We start from the raw sequence: 20458 nt of genomic DNA on the forward strand, positions 1-20458 counted from the left end.
ATTTAAGGCATTCGATTATTCGCTCGGTCGACAATTCAAATTTCTACATTCGATTTCTCCTCATCCGAATTGGAATTTACATTTCGTAACTCTCGATTTTTGAAATCTCAAAACATCATTCGAGAACGATGGCTGATGCAATAATAATTGTTTAATGAAATTATTCGTGACACTGTAAAATACATTATTATCTATTTATTAATAAAAAATGTCTTACTTTTGTACATTTTTCTGCATTTGACTAATATCTGTTAATAAGAGCCTTTGAATTTTATTCGCGATTCGAAAACAAAGTCACAATTATCACGAAAAAGATCTAAGATCTCTAATAAGAGTACCATCTTAAGAACATTTTAAAACTACAAAGAAATTCTTTTAACAATATAAGTTGTTATTAATTACATGTAAAATTCAAGAACATAAATCAAGAACATAAAGTGTTGTAAATAAAATTCTTAGATAATAAGATCATTATACATATAATTTATGTAAATAACTTATTCGCTTTCTCTCTCTTTTATTTTCTCCCTTTTTTTAACTCCTTTTCCCTTTCCATTACATAAATTATCATATATTTTATCCGAAAAAACATCGGCCCTTAATCTGCTAAAAATTAGAATAAAACAGATTTTAATCCAAATTCGTTCACGAATAAAAATATTTTTAAAGCATTTGACGTGAAACAGTTTCCAAAAATGTGGTAAAATCTTCTTCAGGTTCCAGATGCAAAAGTCGACAGGATACATTCCACAATTTTTCGGGATATTGATGTTTGTTTGCTTTTCGATATGGGGTGGTAACACCGCAATTTCTAAATATAAAAAAAGATAATACGAAATTGAATATAAATTGTATATACATTGTACATCAAAAAGTTTTTTTTCGAAATATCTTAAAGATTTTTCGCGTTGAATGGTGCCGTCGTATGAATTTGCGTAATATATCAGGATTTTTAGTAAATTGAGATGGTTTTTGTTTATTAAAAATCTTGATGTACTACGCAAATTCTGATGATGTATTCATCGCAAAAAAATTTTCGAGATGTGACACTTCGAAAAGAAAAAAAGTTATTTTTTGTTGAACGGCGTAATTATATAGAAGGTTAACATTCAAACAGTCATAACTTGATGAAAATAAATCGTACTATTACGAATGAAAACTCATTTGAAAGATTTTAAGTTGTATTTGTATTTTCAGATGCTGTAAGATTTGTTTAAATTTTTAACTACTAAATTAACAACTCTAATAATTTAAGTATTTGCAACTAATTTTACGAAGTAATAAGAACTAAAGTAATATTGAATACTATATTTTTATAGTACTATACTATATTTTTATAGTATTCGGTACTACTTTAGTTCTTTTTACTTTTTAAAATTAGTTGCAAATATTTAAATTTTAAAGTTACTTCATACAATAGTTGCCATAACAATTTTTTTTCTCAATAAACTAAGTACTTATTTGTGCTAAAAAATGTTGAAAATCTAAAAGCGTTCTTTGATTCATCTTCTTTCATTTCATTTCAATTAAATATTTGTGAATTATATTTTATCACTTTGTAAATATATTAATTAAATATTATATTAACAATCGCGGAACTTCATATAGACAATTTACTTATATTTGATTTATTCTTAAAACTACAAAATGATTTATTTTAGTATGATAGATTCTTACGAGTAATAAAGTCCAGTCTCATTGGCTACCTCTTCATCTATGCAACAATATATTGTTGTTTGCGCTCCTTGTTCAGCATTTTTATAAAACAATTGCGCAAATAAAGTGTAACAAAGAGTTGCACCTGGAAATATTGTATTACTACTATACCGTGATATGTCAGTTGGTATAAGACCAGGATGTAAAGAATATACGTTTATTCCGTGGATGTTAGCTGCTACAAACAGAAAAATCTTGTGTAAAAATCTATCTTTTTTGCATATTTTTTCATTACATAAATCATTAACATTTACTAATAGTTTTTAAATATAGATAAAAGAGAAAGTTGAAGATCCTTGATAAAAAATTTGTATAAATATGTATAAATATACAAGTGTAAAAAAAATTACTCATATATAATTATGCAATTTTATATATAATTTTATATATAATTTTATATATAATTTATATATAATTTTATATATAATTATACAAAATAAATAATTAATTTTTAAATAAATAAATAATTTTTTATATTTTCTTCAAATTTGCTTTTTTTTAAAACAAACAATACAAAAATTATCCCTTTAATTATTTTTTATGTTTTCACATTACTATTATTATTTCTATATTTCACTAAAAAATAATTTTACGAAAGAAAAAAAGGATGTATTAATATATATATATATATGGACATATTTCATGTATAATTATGCATGTTTATAAATATTTATGCGTGTTTATGTATATTTATATTTATGCATATTCGTGCATAAAAAATTTTTTTATCGGGAAAATAGATAAAATAAACATAATTTCTATTTTGTGGAAGAAATGTTTCCTTTTTTGATATACTTTTCAATCGACGAGCGAGTTCCTTGGTAAACAAAATGTTCGCTAATTTGGATTGTGCATAACTTCTGATCGGCCCGTAAGATCTCTCCAAATTAATATCATCGAAGTCTATATCAGCAACTATAATAAGATTTTTTGTTACAATTGTACTTTAAATGAGAATCCTAAATATAATAAATATTTGTTTTTCATTTTTAAACTACAATAATCATTTTACATACACATATGTGCAATTGATGAGACATTGATTATTCTGCAATTGGGAGAAGACTTCTGCATTTTTGGCAATAATAGAAGTGTCAAAAGAAAATGACCAAGGTGGTTGACTTGTAATGTCGTCTGATTCCCATCCTCCGTTTTCTTATTTGGATATGTAGCCACACCGGCATTATTTATAAGTATGTGAATAGCTGCTTCGTTTGTTAGCAAATTTTTAGCGCAATCTCTTACGTTTTTTAAACTACATAGATCCAGAAAGTAAATCGCAAGCTCACCAGCGTTATTTTTATATTTACTTTTCTCGAATCTAAAAATAATCATAAAATTAAAAACCACATCGTCATTTTTTCAACAAAACTTTAATTAAAATATATATTTCATAAAGAGAAAAAAAGAAAATTAAAGGATATAATAATGAACTTAATTCTTGTTAAATTAATACCTCGAAAGTGGATTATTTTTTATATCTTCAACTGCTTTATTTGCCTTTTCCATATTTCTACAAGCCAGAATTACTCTAGCACCTAAATGAACAACACATTATTTATACAAATGTATTTGAAAATACATTTTATTAGATTGTTCGAAAAGTTTATAGAGAGTTGAAGAATAAAATAAAATATTAATTATTGATAAATTTAAATGTATTTTTATTCAATAATTGCCATTTTTTTTCGATGATCCTTTATCATTCTGTGAGTGACTTTATTATATTATCATTTGCCTAAAATTTCATTTCATCATCATTAACAGTTGAAGATGTAACTGAACGATCCAAAGAAATCTTTTATCAGTATTCATAGTGCGTTCTTATATTTAAAATCATTTTAACTATGATCTTAAAATATTACAAAACAATAAGAACCACAAATCCGTATTAGCATCTTGAGACATTATTTGAGATATTACTTGAAATATTAATGATGATATTCGATATTTTCGCTTGTCATTAATCAAATCATATTTATATTATACTTAAAGGCACAATTATTATTATATGTTTTAATCAATAACAAATTTATATTTCATTTATATAAAATATCTATTTAAATTTCAAAGTTTAAATATAACTTAAATTATCATTTTAGTAAAATTACCTCTCGCGTATAAATCTCTAGCAGTCTCTTTGCCGATACCACCACTCGCTCCGGTTATCACAACAGTTTTGCCATCAAGACGTGTTTTGCTTGTACATGTTTTATTGAGAAACCACATTTTATAATCCTTTTTGATCTACTATTAATATACTATTAATTAATATACTATTGATTATTTTTACTGGAATTCATTCACTATCAATTTCACTGAATTTATCGATTTTATTGACGTTCATTGACTAGCCATACGTTCGTGTATTCATATTCTTATGGACTGTCTATTAGAAATGCTGCTTGAAAATTTTCCATTTCCATTTGAGAACATGAGTATATTATACGATTACACTCTAAAGTAGGGAGTGAAGAAAAGTGAGGGAAAGTGAAAGGAACGATGAATATTGCGTACTACAATAAATAGCCTCGATTTTCATGATAAAACAGACTTAAAAAGTAGTAATTATATATTCTAACACGAGCGCAAATATACATTCCTTCAGAACCTGTTGTATCGACCACGCATAAATCGAATGCACTATACATTTCAGATGCACTATTAATTTTACATAAGTTCATATATATGTAAAAAATACTAATCTAATAGTATAATATATAAGAGTTCGCACAGGATAAAACTTATAGCGTTTTCCATTGAAAAAATTGATACGGTACCAGCGTCGTGCTAGATTTCAATAAAAACTACACTAGCGCAGCATCAAAAATTTGTTGAATTGCTAGTCGATTTAACTCGTGATATTCCTGCGATAGTTTAGTAGAGTTTTCAAGACCGAAAAATCATTTCGGCGCGCGTTTCTGGGGACTACATATGTAGTATATAAATTCACACAAGAATTATACAAGCATTTAAGATTCAGCTAGACCGTTTAAGCCTTTCTACAGTTTATGTAATACCTTAGCATAAACATCCTCAGTAAACAAGAAACATTATTGAATGTTTCAACAACATTGTTACAATGTTGCTGCAACGTTGTTGGAATGTTCCAAAATGTTTCTTGCTTACTGGGCCTTAATTTCAATTTGCATTGGCTTCAAAAGTGGTGAAGAAAAAGTTGAACTCAGTGCAAGTTTTTTGCAATGGAATATTAAACTGAAAAAATATTTTGAACTGGTTTTTACAATAGAACAATAAAGTTGCACTCATTACGCACTAACGTTGCACTGGTTCTCTCAGTGGAAAACGCTATTAATCTTTCAGTATTATTAAAGATCTTTGCCGTAAAAGATGCTATTAAAAAATGTTGATTTTCACAACGCGAATCACGAGCAATTCTAAAATTAAATAAACTCACTAAAAATCTTTGCTTTTTGCTGCAAAAAATGTATATTGGAAACGAAGACTCGATTTCAAGAATTGTTAGAAATTGTCAATCTCAAACGAATTGAAGCTCGCGAATATATAACTGAAACTTTGCAGTGACTACTGTACAGTGATGATATGGGCCGCTTTTCTAACGCATGCACAGTGCATACCTCAGTAATGTATAAGTATCTAAAGTAAGGTATATTAGTAATCGACTTTAAAACATTTCCTGAATGTTTTTAAAAATTGAAAAAAATAAGATACGTATGCTAAATATATTGTTACATATATATGTTACACAACATATACACGAATACATATCATGTACGTACAAGCACGCATGTCAAGTACTCATCCTCATGAATTTAATATATCACATATGTATTTAATAAAAATAATATAAATTTTACGCTACGATTAAGCTAAAATTGGAGAAAATAATAATAACTTTTTAATATTATATCAATATAAAATAAAATATTTAACTTTGGAGAAATATTACATAGACTATCAACATTTGTTTTTTAAAAACTCTTTTTGCTATATTAGGATCCATCATATATATGTTAATTAAATTTATACTTACCTCTTGTCGATTTCCTTAATTTTCTAAATGCTGATCCCATCAAAACAAAACTTTTGTATCCAACATACATGACGCGCATCGTTGGTTCAACAGCTCCACCGATGCGCAAGTGCTAGGAAAATGATCTTGTTATTATATCATCATTATCACACTGACTCGTTTTCTCCCCATTTCATTCATTTGCGGATGAATCAAGATTGATAGATTGGCTTTTAGAGATTGTTCCTATCATTTTTATTTTTAATGTAAAAATGAAAATAAATAATTTTTAATAGTTTTAGTCCTTACAGTTCAGCTGTTTTTTGTGTAATACTGAACATCAGCGTCTATGTATGCCTTCCAACAAGTGACACAATGTGACACAGTGATCATGTCATCTTTGACATTGGCAAACATCAAGGACGTAATGATCCATTGTGTCACATCGTGTCACTTGTGTCGCTTATTGAAAATACACTATAACTAGTATTATACAATAAAACATAACTAGTATTATACAATAAAACAAAACTTTTTTATATGTTAGTAAGAGATAATAAAAAAATGAATAACTTTTTTCTTCATAAAATTAAATACTGTTTATTCATTAATAATATTTGCACTTTAAAAAATATCGGTATGAATTTAACATCATGTCTATATAATTCTCACTATAATGTTAATATTAACACCAACATGATAAGAATTATATAGATATCGCATGATGTTGAATCCATATCGATATTTTTAAAAACATTTTTCACAATTTTTTATTTTAAAGCAAGAGTTTAAGATACATGAATTGAAATGATGATATACTTATACAGTTATTGGAATAATTTTTGTTTTTATAGTATCTTTTTTTATTTATTTCATTTATTAAAAATTAAAATAAAATTATATATAAGTATATTAAAAATTCCTATATAAATCTCTTAAAAATAAAAAAGAAATTTCTAAAGCATTTGACGTGAAACGGTTTCCAAAAATCTGGTAAAATCTTCTTCTGGTTCCAGATGTAAAAGTTGACAGGATGTATTCCACAATTTTATAGCGTATTGACGATTGTTTGCATTTCGAGATGAAGCAGCTACATTGCAATTTCTATATATAAACATTAATGAAAGAAAGTTAATGTGGAATTGAATACATATTATATTCTGTATAAGAATAATTTTGTAAAAATAATTTATGTATAGTGAATTCTTACGAATAATAAAGACCGGTATCATTAACTGTCTTTTCATCTACCGAACAATATATTGTCGTTTGCACTCCTTGTTCAATATTCTTTTTATAAAGAAATGGCCCAAATACAGTAAAAACAAAGTTTGCACCCGGAAACATTGTGTTTCTGACATGATCCCATATTTCGGTTTGTATAACACCAGGATGTAAACAGTATGTGTTTATTCCGTGAATATTTGCCTCTGAAAATCAAAACTTGGATAATTTTTTATACTTTGTATAAATTTTTTATAACCATACCTTTGCACAATTTTCATTATTGTATAATAAAAACCATTAATAATTATCAATTATTAAATATTAATTAATATTAAATATGACTTATTGTAATTAATAATATTTTTACTTCTCAATCGATTAGTTAATTCCTTTGTGAACAGGATGTTTGCTAGTTTGCTTTGTGCATAACTTTTAAATGGTGTATAAGATCTCTCCAGGTTAATATCATCGAAATCTATGTCAGCAACTATAATAAAACATTTTTCTTACAATTATATTTTAAATGCAAATATTTTAAACAAAAAAACATTCGTTTTTCATTTTTAAACTATAATCGTTTTACGTACACATATGTGCATTTGACGAGACATTGATTATTTTGCAATTGGGAGAAGACAATTGCATTTTTGGCAATAGCAGAAGTGTCAAAAGAAAATGGCTGAGATGGTTGACTTGCAGTGTCATTTCATTCCCGTCCTCTGTCTTCTCTAGAGAAAATGATGATCCTATACCGGCATTATTTATAAGCATATGAATAGCTGCTTCGTTCGTCAGCAAATTTTTTGCGCAATCCTTTACGCTCTTTAAGCTACATAGATCCAGAGAATAAATCGCAAGTTCTCCTGCGTTATTTTTATATTTATCTTTATTGATTCTAAAAATATAGTCATAAATTTAAAATTTATATCATCATTTTCAACATGTAAAAATTTAATGAAAATAAATATAATTTTATAGAGAGAATAAGAAACAAAGCAAATAGTACATAATTTAATTTATTCTTATTATGTTACTTATTATGTTATTTATTCATTTACCTTGAAGGTGGATTATTTTTTATGTCTTCAACTGCTTTATTTGCCCTTTCCATACTTCTACAAGCCAGAATTACTCTAGCGCCTAAGTGCATACGTTATTTAAAGTGTGTGTGTTTAAGAGTATATACTTTATTTATGAAGTTGTAAAAGAATCTTTATGAAGTTTTAAATAAGATAAAGAGAACCGAAAAAATCTAATATTCTAGTAAAGAAATGAATGTAGTATCTTTTTTATGAACTATTTTTATATGACATATTTCATTTCTTACATAATACATTTCTTACACTTTCTTACATAATATATAGATCATATTGCTTACGACATTTCTTACGTAATATATAGATCATATTGCTTGAAATGTCCAAAATTATACTTAAAATGAAATAATATATTTATTGAGAAAGCAAAGATTCTGATAGTAAAAATACTAAATACAACACGAATAATCTTATAATAATATTTTGGACTCAGATTCCCAGACAACAAAAAGTGTCTGAAATCGTGTTAGATGTTTTTTTTTCCGTTTAACAGACAACTTAAAGACGTCTTATCAATTTTAGACTTTGTGTTGCTCAATCAATAACACACATATTTTATTTTTTTTATATAATGAATTTCAAATTCAGAATAACTTAAATTTTATTGTAAATATTTTAATAAAACTACCTCTTGCGTATAAATCTCTGGCAGTTTCTTTCCCAAGACCTCTACCTGCTCCTGTTATTATAATAGTTTTACCATCAAGGCGTGCTTTGCTCGTACACATTTGATTGAACAAGTATTTAGAGAACCGTAACATTTTATGATTCTCTTCTCTTCACGATATATATAATTGTCTACTCTCTAAATCTGAATCAGTGAATTAATCACTGATATCATTGATATCAATATCACTGGATTGACTATTCACCTGAAACAAGTTGAAATAGGAATTATTCAATTATATTCCCTAGATCCCTCTTTTGTGTATTCTGGAGAAAATGGAATAATTCCGGAATTCATTTCGACATGTTCCATGATAGGTACCCAGATTTAGAGATATTAGAATTCTCACTTTCACTCACTATGCTCTATTCGATACTGTGATATTTGCTTTTTACTTATCGAATAATCACGCGCTTGAGTTTTCGTATATTTATAGATTTGAAAGAATAATAAAGGCTAGTTTAAAAATAAAGAGAGTAGGAGAGTATACAGTGAAGGTGGGGAAAAATGTGAAGGTTGCAATAATTAAAAGAATTACTATTCCGTTGGCTTCTTTTGCCGAATTTACAATTGTAGTACAGTGGATACATTTTTAATTATATTAGCACCCTGATATTACATTGCAGAAAAGATAATAAGCAATTAAAAGATAAACAAAATTTTTGTAATAGCTCAATCTTATACATTTTTATCTTTTTGTACAATTTATTTTTTTGGTTCTGTTAACTCGAGATTTATTCCAATTATTCCAATGCTTTTGGAATCACACTGAAAAAAATTTTGATAAATATTAATAACAACGAAAGCAGCTCCGATAACCTTAACCTTGACATATGTTATGACATATGTTGATCCTGAGTAACTTTTAACAGATTTTAGCTCCTTCGTTAAAAAGTTATTAATAAAAAAATAACGTTTAAAAAAATAACGTTTTATTTCTAAATATAATATTGAAAAATATCAATAAATAACAATAATGATAAATGAACACTGAATATCTATGTAGAATTATCTAATGATTCTAACGAATACAATTCGCTTATTATTTCAAAAAAACATTCAATACGCTTGTTAAAAGTATAAAAGGATGGGAGGGGGGGGGGGGGGAAGTGAGAGTCGAAGATAAGAGTCGTGCGCCCCTTTACAGAGGGGAGAGTCGAAAGTGAAAGTCACCTAAAACCTGTTGAAAGTCTATCAAAATCATGATCTTGACGACACATGTCAAAATCGCGGTCGTCAAGGCATTCCTTGCAGTGCACAATTATTAAACATATTTTAAAGCAGGTAATTTTCGTGTTATATAGTTGAATTTCTTTTGTTAATAATTTCTTAACAAATAACGAGCGACGGCTAAGACTTGTTGTGGAGACATATGTTAAGGTCAAGATTGTCAAACTTCCGTTATTATTAATATTAATCAAAATTTTGGTCATTGTTGAGCTAATGAATGATCAATTAATGTCTGACTTAATGTCTGTTACTTAATTCATTGATATAATAACTGATTCATTGATATTATAACTAATTCATTTACATAACTACATTCATTCTTGTAATGAATTCTAATAATTTTATAATCTAAATCATTAGATTCAATCATTGAGAATATATATATATATATATTGGATCAATTTAATTCACTAAATATTTTATTGTATGAATATTTTATTTACGTTTTAGCTCAGAGCAAATGTAATGCAAGTGTAGTTGCATAACCATTAGAAAATAATTGAGACTGTCACATTGAAAATTGCGAAATAAAGACTTATGTCCTCAGTTTAATAGCATTGATATTGAAATAAATTGCTCTAAAAAAAAATATATATATTGAATGTTTTTTAAACGTTTCCGTTACGAATGTAGCTATTCGTGATAAAAAAACAAAGTCGAAAAGTTCTCTACAATTGTGCAATTTTAGCAATTATCGAATACAAGGTATCTATACGTCAGCACAAGAGCTTAGACTTTTACTGTATTTGCGTTTTTAAGAAAATACAAGATTTATTATAACACTGTTTAACTGTTGTAACTGTTAAAACTACACTAGGCACAGAAACGTAGCTACTGATAACATTGATGGAAGCGAACGGATCGAGGTACCATCAGACATTCGCTCGGTTTTTTTTTATAGTCACGAGAAGAGTGCGTGAATATCGTGATTTCCCACCATTCTCGGATTTATTTTCCAATAATGTCCGAAATTTATATTCCTCGACGATCACTCGTGAGATCATTAGAATTGCCAATCCTTCGACGACGATTCACAAAGGACACGGAGTCTTTATCACGCAATAAGCGATTGGAAGCCGCGGGAATGTGATATCATAGGCACCGAACTTTCCTATCTGATCGTTAAAAAAAACATGATACGTCACTCGTATTGTGTATGTTGCATATATCTGTGTCGGGTCTGATAGTTGGACGCATAACAGCAATGGTTGATGAAATATTATTTAATTCTAATGATTGCTGAATTAGTAGCACATATCCTAATAAACAAGAAACGTTTTGAAAATTTTATCAGCAACATTTTATCAGCAACAACTTTATTGAAATGTTTAAAAACGTTTTTTGTTTACTGAGTAGCCGATTCAACCATTAATTATTACAAAATTAGCAAAGTAATAAAGAATATAGTGTTTTTCTCATGAAATATTGTTACATCAATGATATACAAGCTATCACTGATCTTATTTAGACAACAACAAATTTATATTCCATCCAATCCAAATTTATATTTGGATTCCTTTGTTATAAGATTTCTTGATTATTAATGATGTTAGCACCAAATCGAGGAATTTTTGTAATAATGTTTTGACATAATCGATAAATTATAAACAGTCCTTCTCAATCCTACTTGTGACTCATCACTATTAAGATAAAAGTTAAGATAAAAAATGTAAAAACGTTTTCCTGATTTCCTCAAACTTACGTATCGATAAATTTTGGCTGATTTTCTACTGATGTCGCCTTCATTAATTACAAAGAATAACTATGGATTTACTTGGATACTGCCTTCACTAATTGCAAGGAACGACAAATACAGATACAAAAGCGAATATTATACTGTGATTCTTATTATATATACCGTTGAATTTTTTAGTTATGTTTCTTAACATTGAGAATGATCCGACTGAGATCGAAACTGTTTTAAAAATTATTTCAAAATTATGATTTATGTTTATAGAAATTTATTAAATATCTTTTGGTTCGTAGTTTTATGTTTTGATTTATAGAAAAACAATTTTGCTGTATCTTGTAATACATATTATTAAGTATTTAAAAATTTATAGCTAGATATAAACCTGAAAAAATTTTGAACTATCAAAATGAATGTATATAAAAAGTTCAAGTATGCAATGCTGTAAAAAATTTTGTTACATGATGCATATAATAAAGTATGTTTAGATATCAGAAAATGATTTCTCTTGTAAAAAATAACCGCATATTAATAATAATATATAATATTAACGATATTGTATTTTTTTAATGATGAAACATGCCGGACATAACACATTTCCTCATACAATATTTTAAACAAAAATTTCTTAATTTTAAAATGTTTAAATATTTTTTGATTTAAAACAAAGATGACACACACACACACACACACACACACACACACGTACACACCTACACACACGCGCGCGCGCGCGCGCGCGCACACACGCACGCACGCACGCATGCATACGAATAAAAACTAAAAAAAAAACATGTCTTAGGCCTATTTTTCATTGACAGAGTCAATGAAATTCATTCATGAATTTCTTGATTACCTTTAATTTAGGTAATTATATATTGTGAAATTCTTAGTATCTATTATATTAATATCTATTTTTAATCTATTTGAATTTTTAATCTATTTAAACCATAAAATATTTATTAGATATACATTTATTTGATATAAATATATTTTTTATTTTTTGTATTAAACATTTTATGAATTAAAGATTAAATAAATATGAACACTATTTATTATAAATTTTCTCAACGATTCTCTTGAGAATAAAGGACATTTTCAATGCATTTGACATGAAACGGTTTCCAAAATTGTAGGAAAATCTTTTTCTGGATCCAGATGTAAAAGACGACAAGATACATTCCAATTTTTTCGAGTATTGATGATTGTTTGCCATTCGATATGGAGTATTTCTATTTCTAAAAATCGAAATCTTTATGTAAGAATTTATTTTCGATGTATATTTTTCCTTTATTATGTAACAAATCATTAATAAATAATTAATGATTGTCAAATATTATGTAATTATGTGATTCAACGCAATTCGTATAAATAATGCGATGTTTGTGTTTTAATTTACGAGCGAGTTCCTTGGTAAACAAAATGTTTGTCAATTTGGATTGTGCATAACTTTTAAACGGCCCATAAGATCTCTCCAAATTAATATTATCGAAATCTATATTAGTCCCTACAATAAAAAATTTGTGTGTAATAATAAAAATGAAATGACTTTTCTAATATTGGCACACAATTTAAAAATGTTGATAATGTTTCTTAAAAGATATCTATATAAGAAGAAAAATTGTATAAGATATATAACCTCAAGTTATCACGAATTATACTTGATCTTAATGTTTCAGAATTCTTTACATACACTGAAGCTATAAACTCGTTCTTCATTATTAAAAGTTTTTAATAATGAATGTTGTCAAAAAAAATTTCCTAGTTTTAAATAAGAACTAGTAAACAAAAATCGGTTTAGTTCAGTTTTAAAGTTATTACAATATTGTACCGAAAAAATTGTATTCTTGAAAGTTGTACTTAATATTGTCTCTTAACAGATACAAAAATGTTTTTTCTTAAATTAATAATATATTTTTAATTTGCAAAAGTGATCATCGTAAATCTACGTGCACTTCACGTAGATTTTGATAACGATTCTCCCTTAAAACCATGCAATCTTTGTCTGTGAAACATTTTTCTCTAAAATGTATTGTTCAAAAGATATTTGAGATAATCGTTAAAATAGACAGTCTGTACGTTCTTATATTAAGAATATGATAATTTAGATGATTTCCCTCTTAAATTAAGATTTTTGCGCTTATTTTAGAAGAAAACATACTATACGTGGGATATAAAAAAATTGTATTCTTAAGAATATAATTTTTTTGGTATATTTTATATACAAAAATATGCAAGTGACGAGACATTAACTATTCTGCAGTTGGGAGATGACTTCTGCATTTTTGGCAACAGTAGTGTCAAAAGAAAATGACCAAGATGGTTGACTTGTAGTGTCATTTCATTTCTGTCCTCTGTTTTCTCGTATGACGGATAAGCAGCTCTACCCGCATTATTTATAAGTATGTGAATAGCTGCTTGGTTCGTCAGCAAATTTTTTGTGCAATCTCTTATGCTCTTCAAGCTACATAGATCCAGAGAATAAACCGCAAGTTCATCTACGTTATTTTTATATATTTTTTTGAATCTAAAAACAACCATAAAATTACGAACTACATCGTCATTTTTTTTAACGTACAAAAATTTAATTAAGATAAATATAGGATAAGTTTAATGAAGAAAAAAAAAGAGAAAATCAAGCAAATGATAATTAACTTAATTGATTCTTACTTCTTCTCTTGTCACAAATTTATCTATTTACCTCGAAGGTGAATTTTTTTTTATATCTTCAACTACTTGATTTGCCATTTCCATATTTCTACAAGCCAGAATTACTCTAGCATCTAAATATACATATTATCTATACGAGTACTGTTAAAAAAATCATATTTTATTAGATTATTCGAAAAGTTTGTAGGGACTTTAATGATAGAAAAAACATGATTTATTAATATTTAAGGCTGTATTATGTATTTTTAACAAAATAAAAAAAATTTTACACAAATCTTTCTTGTAAATTGAAAATAGCATTTGCTATTTTGTAAATATGTATAATTTTAGATACCGTAAAAATGCATTTGATTTTTAGTCATTTCCAAAATCTTACGAAATAATACTGAACGAATTTGCGCAAAGTTATTATAACATGTACGTTTAAACATTATTTTTCAGAATATCCAAGACATAATTTGATGTAGAGTGCGATATGTTTTAAGTGAGTTGCAATATCATCTTTTAAAAATCTCTCTACAAACTTTTCAAATAACATAATATTTATAAAGTTGTGAGTGTGAAAGAAATGATAAAATTCTGATTTTATATTTCAAAATATAAAATATTATTATATTAACATTTATATAAGCAATGTCAATACAACATTACGTAATTTTAAAAAAATGATTAGATATTTGTAAAAAAATTCCGTTTTTTAATTTAACTGTGCTATAGTCACTTTTTATCACTTGTGCTAAATCGTTTTGTTATCGTTAAAAATTACGTCAGAAATTTTTTCTTTTCGTTAAAAGATTATATTTTTATTACAAAGAGATATATAAAAAATGAAATAATAGAGGAGAACTGTAAGTTGTTTTTATTATTCCACATCATCTTCTCTGACTTTGAGTAATTAATGTTAGATGATGATAACTTCAAATCTACGTAACTTAGTCATAACAAATTGTACAAAAAAAAAGACACTCGTGGAGATAAAAAATATATAATATCTACTTTAGTAGTACCAAAATAGATATTTATATACATAAATATTTACTTTATACAATATATATAATCGATAATGTTAGAAGAAAGCGAGCAATAATTAATGTAATGAGAAAAATTTGATTTTACATTCGCAAAACAGCTCCAAATTGTTCGAGACAATTCTTGAAGTCGAACCAATTACTGTAATACTGGTTGGTTATAATTCGCACTGCGAGAGTCGTGACTGTTCGTTGCAACGTGTGATAAGTACTTATACTTTTTGCTTTCTATTCTACTCGCTACACAATAAAACAATTGTGTATTTGTGTTAAAAACAGTCTGTTCATATTCTGTGTTAAGAGTTTGTGTCAAATTTTTTAACATATTCGAGTTTTAATTTAACATAATGATTATGTTATTTAAAGATTTTGTGTGAAATTGATGTTCAACATTTTTTCAATTAATATCAAAATAACACAGTTTATGAGTAAATGCACAAATAACGTAAAAATAATGTAAGAACATAAATTCTAAGACAAATAAATAAAATACGTATTAATTTAACATATCATAAATATCAATTTTCTGAAAAAATGCTATCACGGATTGTTTAACGTCGATAATATCTTTTTTTATATTTATTGTCGTACATAATATTTGTGTTACATATTTATATTATCTTGTGTTGAATTAATCCAAATTTGAGTGAATCGTTTGCGATATGCGGTTGTTAAATTCGACACATTTTTTTCCAATAGTGCAGCAAAACATCAAGTGTTGAGATTTGTACTCACAGTAATTATATAATCATATGTACATGTATACATGAAAATTATATTACGAGTCGAAAGGGGATATGCAGGCCTAAAGTAATATATAAGAACATGAACATGATGTAAGTATTCAATAAAGATCAAAATCGACTATAGCACTTCCTGAATTCGATATAGTGAGTGCTTTCCAATAAATATAATCAACATGATAACATCGTAAATAAAGAACACTATAAAATGTTATGGTTTCTCAATAAAATGTGTACGAGCAAAGTACGTCTTGAGGGCAAAACTGTTGTGATAACGGGGGCAAATAGTGGTATTGGCAAGGAAACTGCTAGAGATTTACACGAGAGGTGATTTTACCGAGATGATATTTCAAATTATTCTCTTTGAAATTCATGTACATAGATGCCATAGGGCTATTAAAATAATAATGTAGGACGGTCAATCTGAACATCAAAATTTTTTGCAGCGCTGTTCTCATCATGTTTAAGTTTTCTACATAATTATTTTGATGGTCCAGCAAAATAATTTTTAATACCTGTATCTATCTAAATTTTTACACTTCAAATAAAATCGTTCTTTTCGTGCAGATGTTGCTTATGGCAATAAATAAAATATAAATTTGTTATTGATTAAAAAAGACAGTAATTTCAAATTGTATATTATTGTTGAATAACCATATAACAATATTTTATATAATAATATTTTAGAAGTTTCTTTACTGGATTAATAGACTTTTTTGATTATTCTTTTCTTAATTTAAGAATTTCATAAATTTTTTTCACAAATCAATAAATATTAGAATGTTTGAAAAGTTTGTAAAGAATTTAAAAAAAAATGTTATTGTAAATATATCGCATTCTACATCAAGTTATGTCTTAGATGTTCTAAAAGATGACGTTTACATGTTACAGCAATGTTTGTGCAGATTCGTTCAGTATTGCTTATTTCGTATGATTTTGGAAATGGCTAAGGATAAAATGTTTTTATGATATCTAAAATCCTATTTCAAAAGTACAAATGCTATTCAATTAGCAAAAAGGATCTGTGTGTAATTTTTCTATTTTATTAAAAGACACGTGTAATATAGTTTTAAATATTAATAAATTATGTTTTAATTTATAATTTATTTATTAATGTCCGTACAAACTTTTTGAAATAATCTAATAAAATATATTTTCTTACAACATTTGTATAAATAACATATATATATATATATATTTAGGTGCTAGAATAATTCTGGCTTGTAGAAATATGGAAATGGCAAATAAAGCAGTTGAAGATATAAAAAATAATTCACCTTCAAGGTAAATAAATAAATTTGTAACATAAGTATTAAGAATCAATTAAGTTAATTATTATTTGCTTAATTATTATTTTCTCTTTCTCTCTCTTCATTAAACTATATTTACTTTAATTAAATTTTTATATGTTGAAAAAATGACATCGGTTGTAAACCTACGGCTATTTTAGGATCAACAAAGAATATAAAAATAAAATAAGTGAACTTGCGATTTATTCTTTGGATCTACGTAGTTTGAAGAGCGTGAGAGATTGCGCTAAAAATTTGCTGACGAACGAAGCAGCATGAGTATTCACATACTCATAAATAATGCCGGTGTGACAATTTCCGTTATACGAGAAAACAGAGGATGGAAATGAAACGACATTACAAGTCAATCATCTTGGTTACTTTCTTTTGACACTTCTACTATTGCCAAAAATGCAGAAGTCATCTCCCAACTGCAGAATAATTAATGTCTCGTCATTTACACATTTTTGTATGTAAAATATTGTGATAGTTTTAAAATTGAACCGATTTTTATTTACTAGTTCTTGTTTAAAACTAAGAAATTTTTTGACAACAATCATTATTAAAAAAATTATGAATAATAAAAGAGCGAGTTTTATAAATACTGTATATACATATTATAAAGAATTTTTATACAATATATTAAGATTATGAAATATATAATTCATGAAAATAACTTGGGGCTATATATCTTATATAATTTTTTATTAAATATTTTGTATGGATATCTTTTACCTTAAACGTTTTGTGTAAATATTTTTTATAAAACGTCATCAACACTTTTAAATTGTGTGTCAATATTAGAAGAGTCATTTCATTTTTATTATTACACACAAATTTTCTATTGTAGTGGCTGATATATATTTTGATGATATTAATTTGGAGAGATCTTATGGGCCGTTTAAAAGTTATGCACAATCCAAATTGGCAAACATTTTGTTCACTAAAGAACTCGCTCGTAAATTAAAAGGTATGACAAACATCGCATTATTTATACGAATTACTTTGAATCATATTTATTTAATATCAATTTAATTCATATTCAACAATCATTAATTAATCATTAATAATTTAATTAATCATTAATAATTTAATTTACGTAATAAAGGAAAAATATATATTGAAGATAGACTCCTACATCAAAATTTTTAGAGGCAAATATTTCTGGGATAAATGTATATTCTTTATATCCTGGTATTATTCCGACCAGAATAATACGGCATAGTAATAAGGCACTATTTCCGGGTTTTACTTTCTGTAATATATTTATACTTGTAATATATTTTTCCAATTGTTTTATAAAAATGTTGAACAAGGAGCGCAAACAACAATATATTGTTCCATAGAAGAGGTAGCTAATGAGAAGGGATCTCTATTATTCGTAAGAATACATTATATATTAAATAATATGTCAAAAGGTTCAATCTCAATAAAAATAAAATAAAAATATAAAAGAGGGCTATGAGCCTAAAAAATATATAATGAATTATAAATTGAGGTCTAAAGTATTAAAAAATTATTAAGTCACTGATAAAAATCTAATTAATTGCAACTATTGTGTGTAAAAAGTATTGATCTAATCAGTATTAGATCGATTATAAAATACATGATATTTTTTGAAAGCATCTAGTCAAAAATCGTATTTAATTCAAAGTATAAAATTTAAATTTTTGAAGGTGACTCAATAATACAAATATAAATAATAAGGAGCATACAGCGACAGATGTTAAAAATGAAAATAATATATTTATTATTATTATATAAGAAACGTAGACATTTTCAAGATTTGACCATGATCAGTACATAAAGATGACAATTAAGATTTACAAACAAGTTATTAATTAAGAACACAAAATCGCTAGTCAAAGAAATGTTAATACAATATCAAGACAAAGAAAGAAGTGCATAATATTAAAAAAATTATCGCAAGTCAATAAGATAGTAACAAATTTTTTCTTTCCAATCGCTTGTGGTACGCGTTAATCGAGTAAGATAAAGTCCAGAGAATGAATTTAATGATCCAATCGGGTATGAAACGTCTGTTTTTGTTTGTATGATTTAACTATCTAAATTAAAAATATTCATTTTTAGGTTCGTAGCTCTTTTTTATAATATATATCTTATAATATATATTATACAAAAAAAATTTTTTTTTATATAAATATAATAAATTCATTTCGCATTATATCTCTTTATCTTTTTTTTTATCTTTAGAAATTGCGGTGTTGCCAGTCCATATCGAATGGCAAACGAACATCAATATCCTGAAAAATTGTGGAATTTATCCTGTCGTCTCTTACATCTGAATCCAGAAGAAGATTTTACTACAATTTTAGAAATCGTTTCGCATCAAGTGCGTTAAAAAGGTTCTTTATTCTTAAAAGAATCATTGTAAAAATTATATAAATATCAAATTATTTGAAAAGTTTGTATAGGGATTTTTTAAAGATGGTATTGCAGCTCGCTTGAACATATCGCGTTTTATATTAAAAATCACTTGTGGGATTAAAAATATTTTAATATTAGTGGGAAGTTCTAAATTATTTTAAATATATTATATTAAAGATCACTGAGAGAAAAATCACCTAGTGAACACCGTTCGCTAACATTTATTTTAATCATTACGGAACAATGTTCCACTATTCCCATAACAGTTACGTTATTTTCAGATTATGGTTTGGTCAAAATGTCAGCATATTTTGGTTACCTTGTGAGCAAAAAATGTCAGAACAAAAGAAGAGTAACATTTACGTAGAAATAACATAATGTATAATATAAATAAATAATATAATATATTAATATAATATATATATATATATATATTAATATAATATATATAATAATATAATATATAATAAATAATAATAAATTAACGTAAACTATAAATATAAAGTTACGTAACATTAATATATAAATAGCGTAGCTTTTACATATAAATTAACATAAAATACAAGTATAAAATTATGTAACATTAACGTTTGCAATTACGTACGAAGGGCATTCATTTTCTTGTTAATGTTATCATTTTTATGTTTTATATATATAAAATATTCTCTTAATTCTATTCCAATTCCTCGCTTCTCCTCTATTAAGATTCTTGATGTCCA

The 20458-nt window shown here is 26.3% G+C and overlaps 2 protein-coding genes and 1 pseudogene across 2 annotated transcripts; 1 reads left to right on the forward strand and 2 right to left on the reverse strand.

The window, feature by feature from the left end:
* Positions 1-663: 663 nt before the first annotated feature.
* LOC105618447 (peroxisomal hydratase-dehydrogenase-epimerase-like) lies at positions 664-8762 on the reverse strand. The gene is made up of 13 exons (XM_012199986.1): positions 8663-8762; positions 7996-8077; positions 7525-7832; positions 7305-7424; positions 6921-7140; positions 6674-6814; positions 5316-5334; positions 3828-3963; positions 3173-3254; positions 2733-3037; positions 2512-2631; positions 1678-1894; positions 664-811 (listed from the first exon to the last, which is right to left on the reverse strand). The coding sequence occupies exons 1-13, from the start codon at positions 8760-8762 to the stop codon at positions 664-666; spliced, it is 1998 nt and encodes a 665-aa protein (XP_012055376.1).
* Positions 8763-8858: 96 nt separating this feature from the next.
* LOC105618448 (retinol dehydrogenase 11-like) lies at positions 8859-14653 on the reverse strand. The gene is made up of 5 exons (XM_012199987.1): positions 14626-14653; positions 14323-14404; positions 13847-14148; positions 12980-13128; positions 8859-8906 (listed from the first exon to the last, which is right to left on the reverse strand). Exons 1-5 carry the CDS (start codon positions 14651-14653, stop codon positions 8859-8861), a joined length of 609 nt encoding a protein of 202 aa, XP_012055377.1.
* Positions 14654-16291: 1638 nt separating this feature from the next.
* LOC105618449 lies at positions 16292-19713 on the forward strand (annotated as a pseudogene).
* The last annotated feature ends 745 nt before the right edge of the window (positions 19714-20458 follow it).

This window comes from Atta cephalotes (genome assembly GCF_000143395.1).
Source record: "Atta cephalotes unplaced genomic scaffold scaffold00016, whole genome shotgun sequence".
NCBI lineage: Eukaryota > Metazoa > Arthropoda > Insecta > Hymenoptera > Formicidae > Atta > Atta cephalotes.

Coding starts and splice junctions, on each gene's coding strand:
- LOC105618447 (XM_012199986.1), bottom strand. CDS start 8,762: ATGTGTACGAGCAAAGCACGCCTTGATGGTAAAACTATTATAATAACA. Junction 8,078..8,662: donor CAGAGATTTATACGCAAGAG/GTAGTTTTATTA, acceptor GTATGCACTTAG/GCGCTAGAGTAATTCTGGCT. Junction 812..1,677: donor GAGACTGGACTTTATTACTC/GTAAGAATCTAT, acceptor TTTTATATTTAG/AAATTGCGGTGTTACCACCC.
- LOC105618448 (XM_012199987.1), bottom strand. CDS start 14,653: ATGACTAAAAATCAAATGCATTTTTACG. Junction 13,129..13,846: donor CTCGTCACTTGCATATTTTT/GTATATAAAATA, acceptor TTTTTATTGTAG/GGACTAATATAGATTTCGAT. Junction 8,907..12,979: donor GCATTATTTATACGAATTGC/GTTGAATCACAT, acceptor AACTTGTTTCAG/GTGAATAGTCAATCCAGTGA.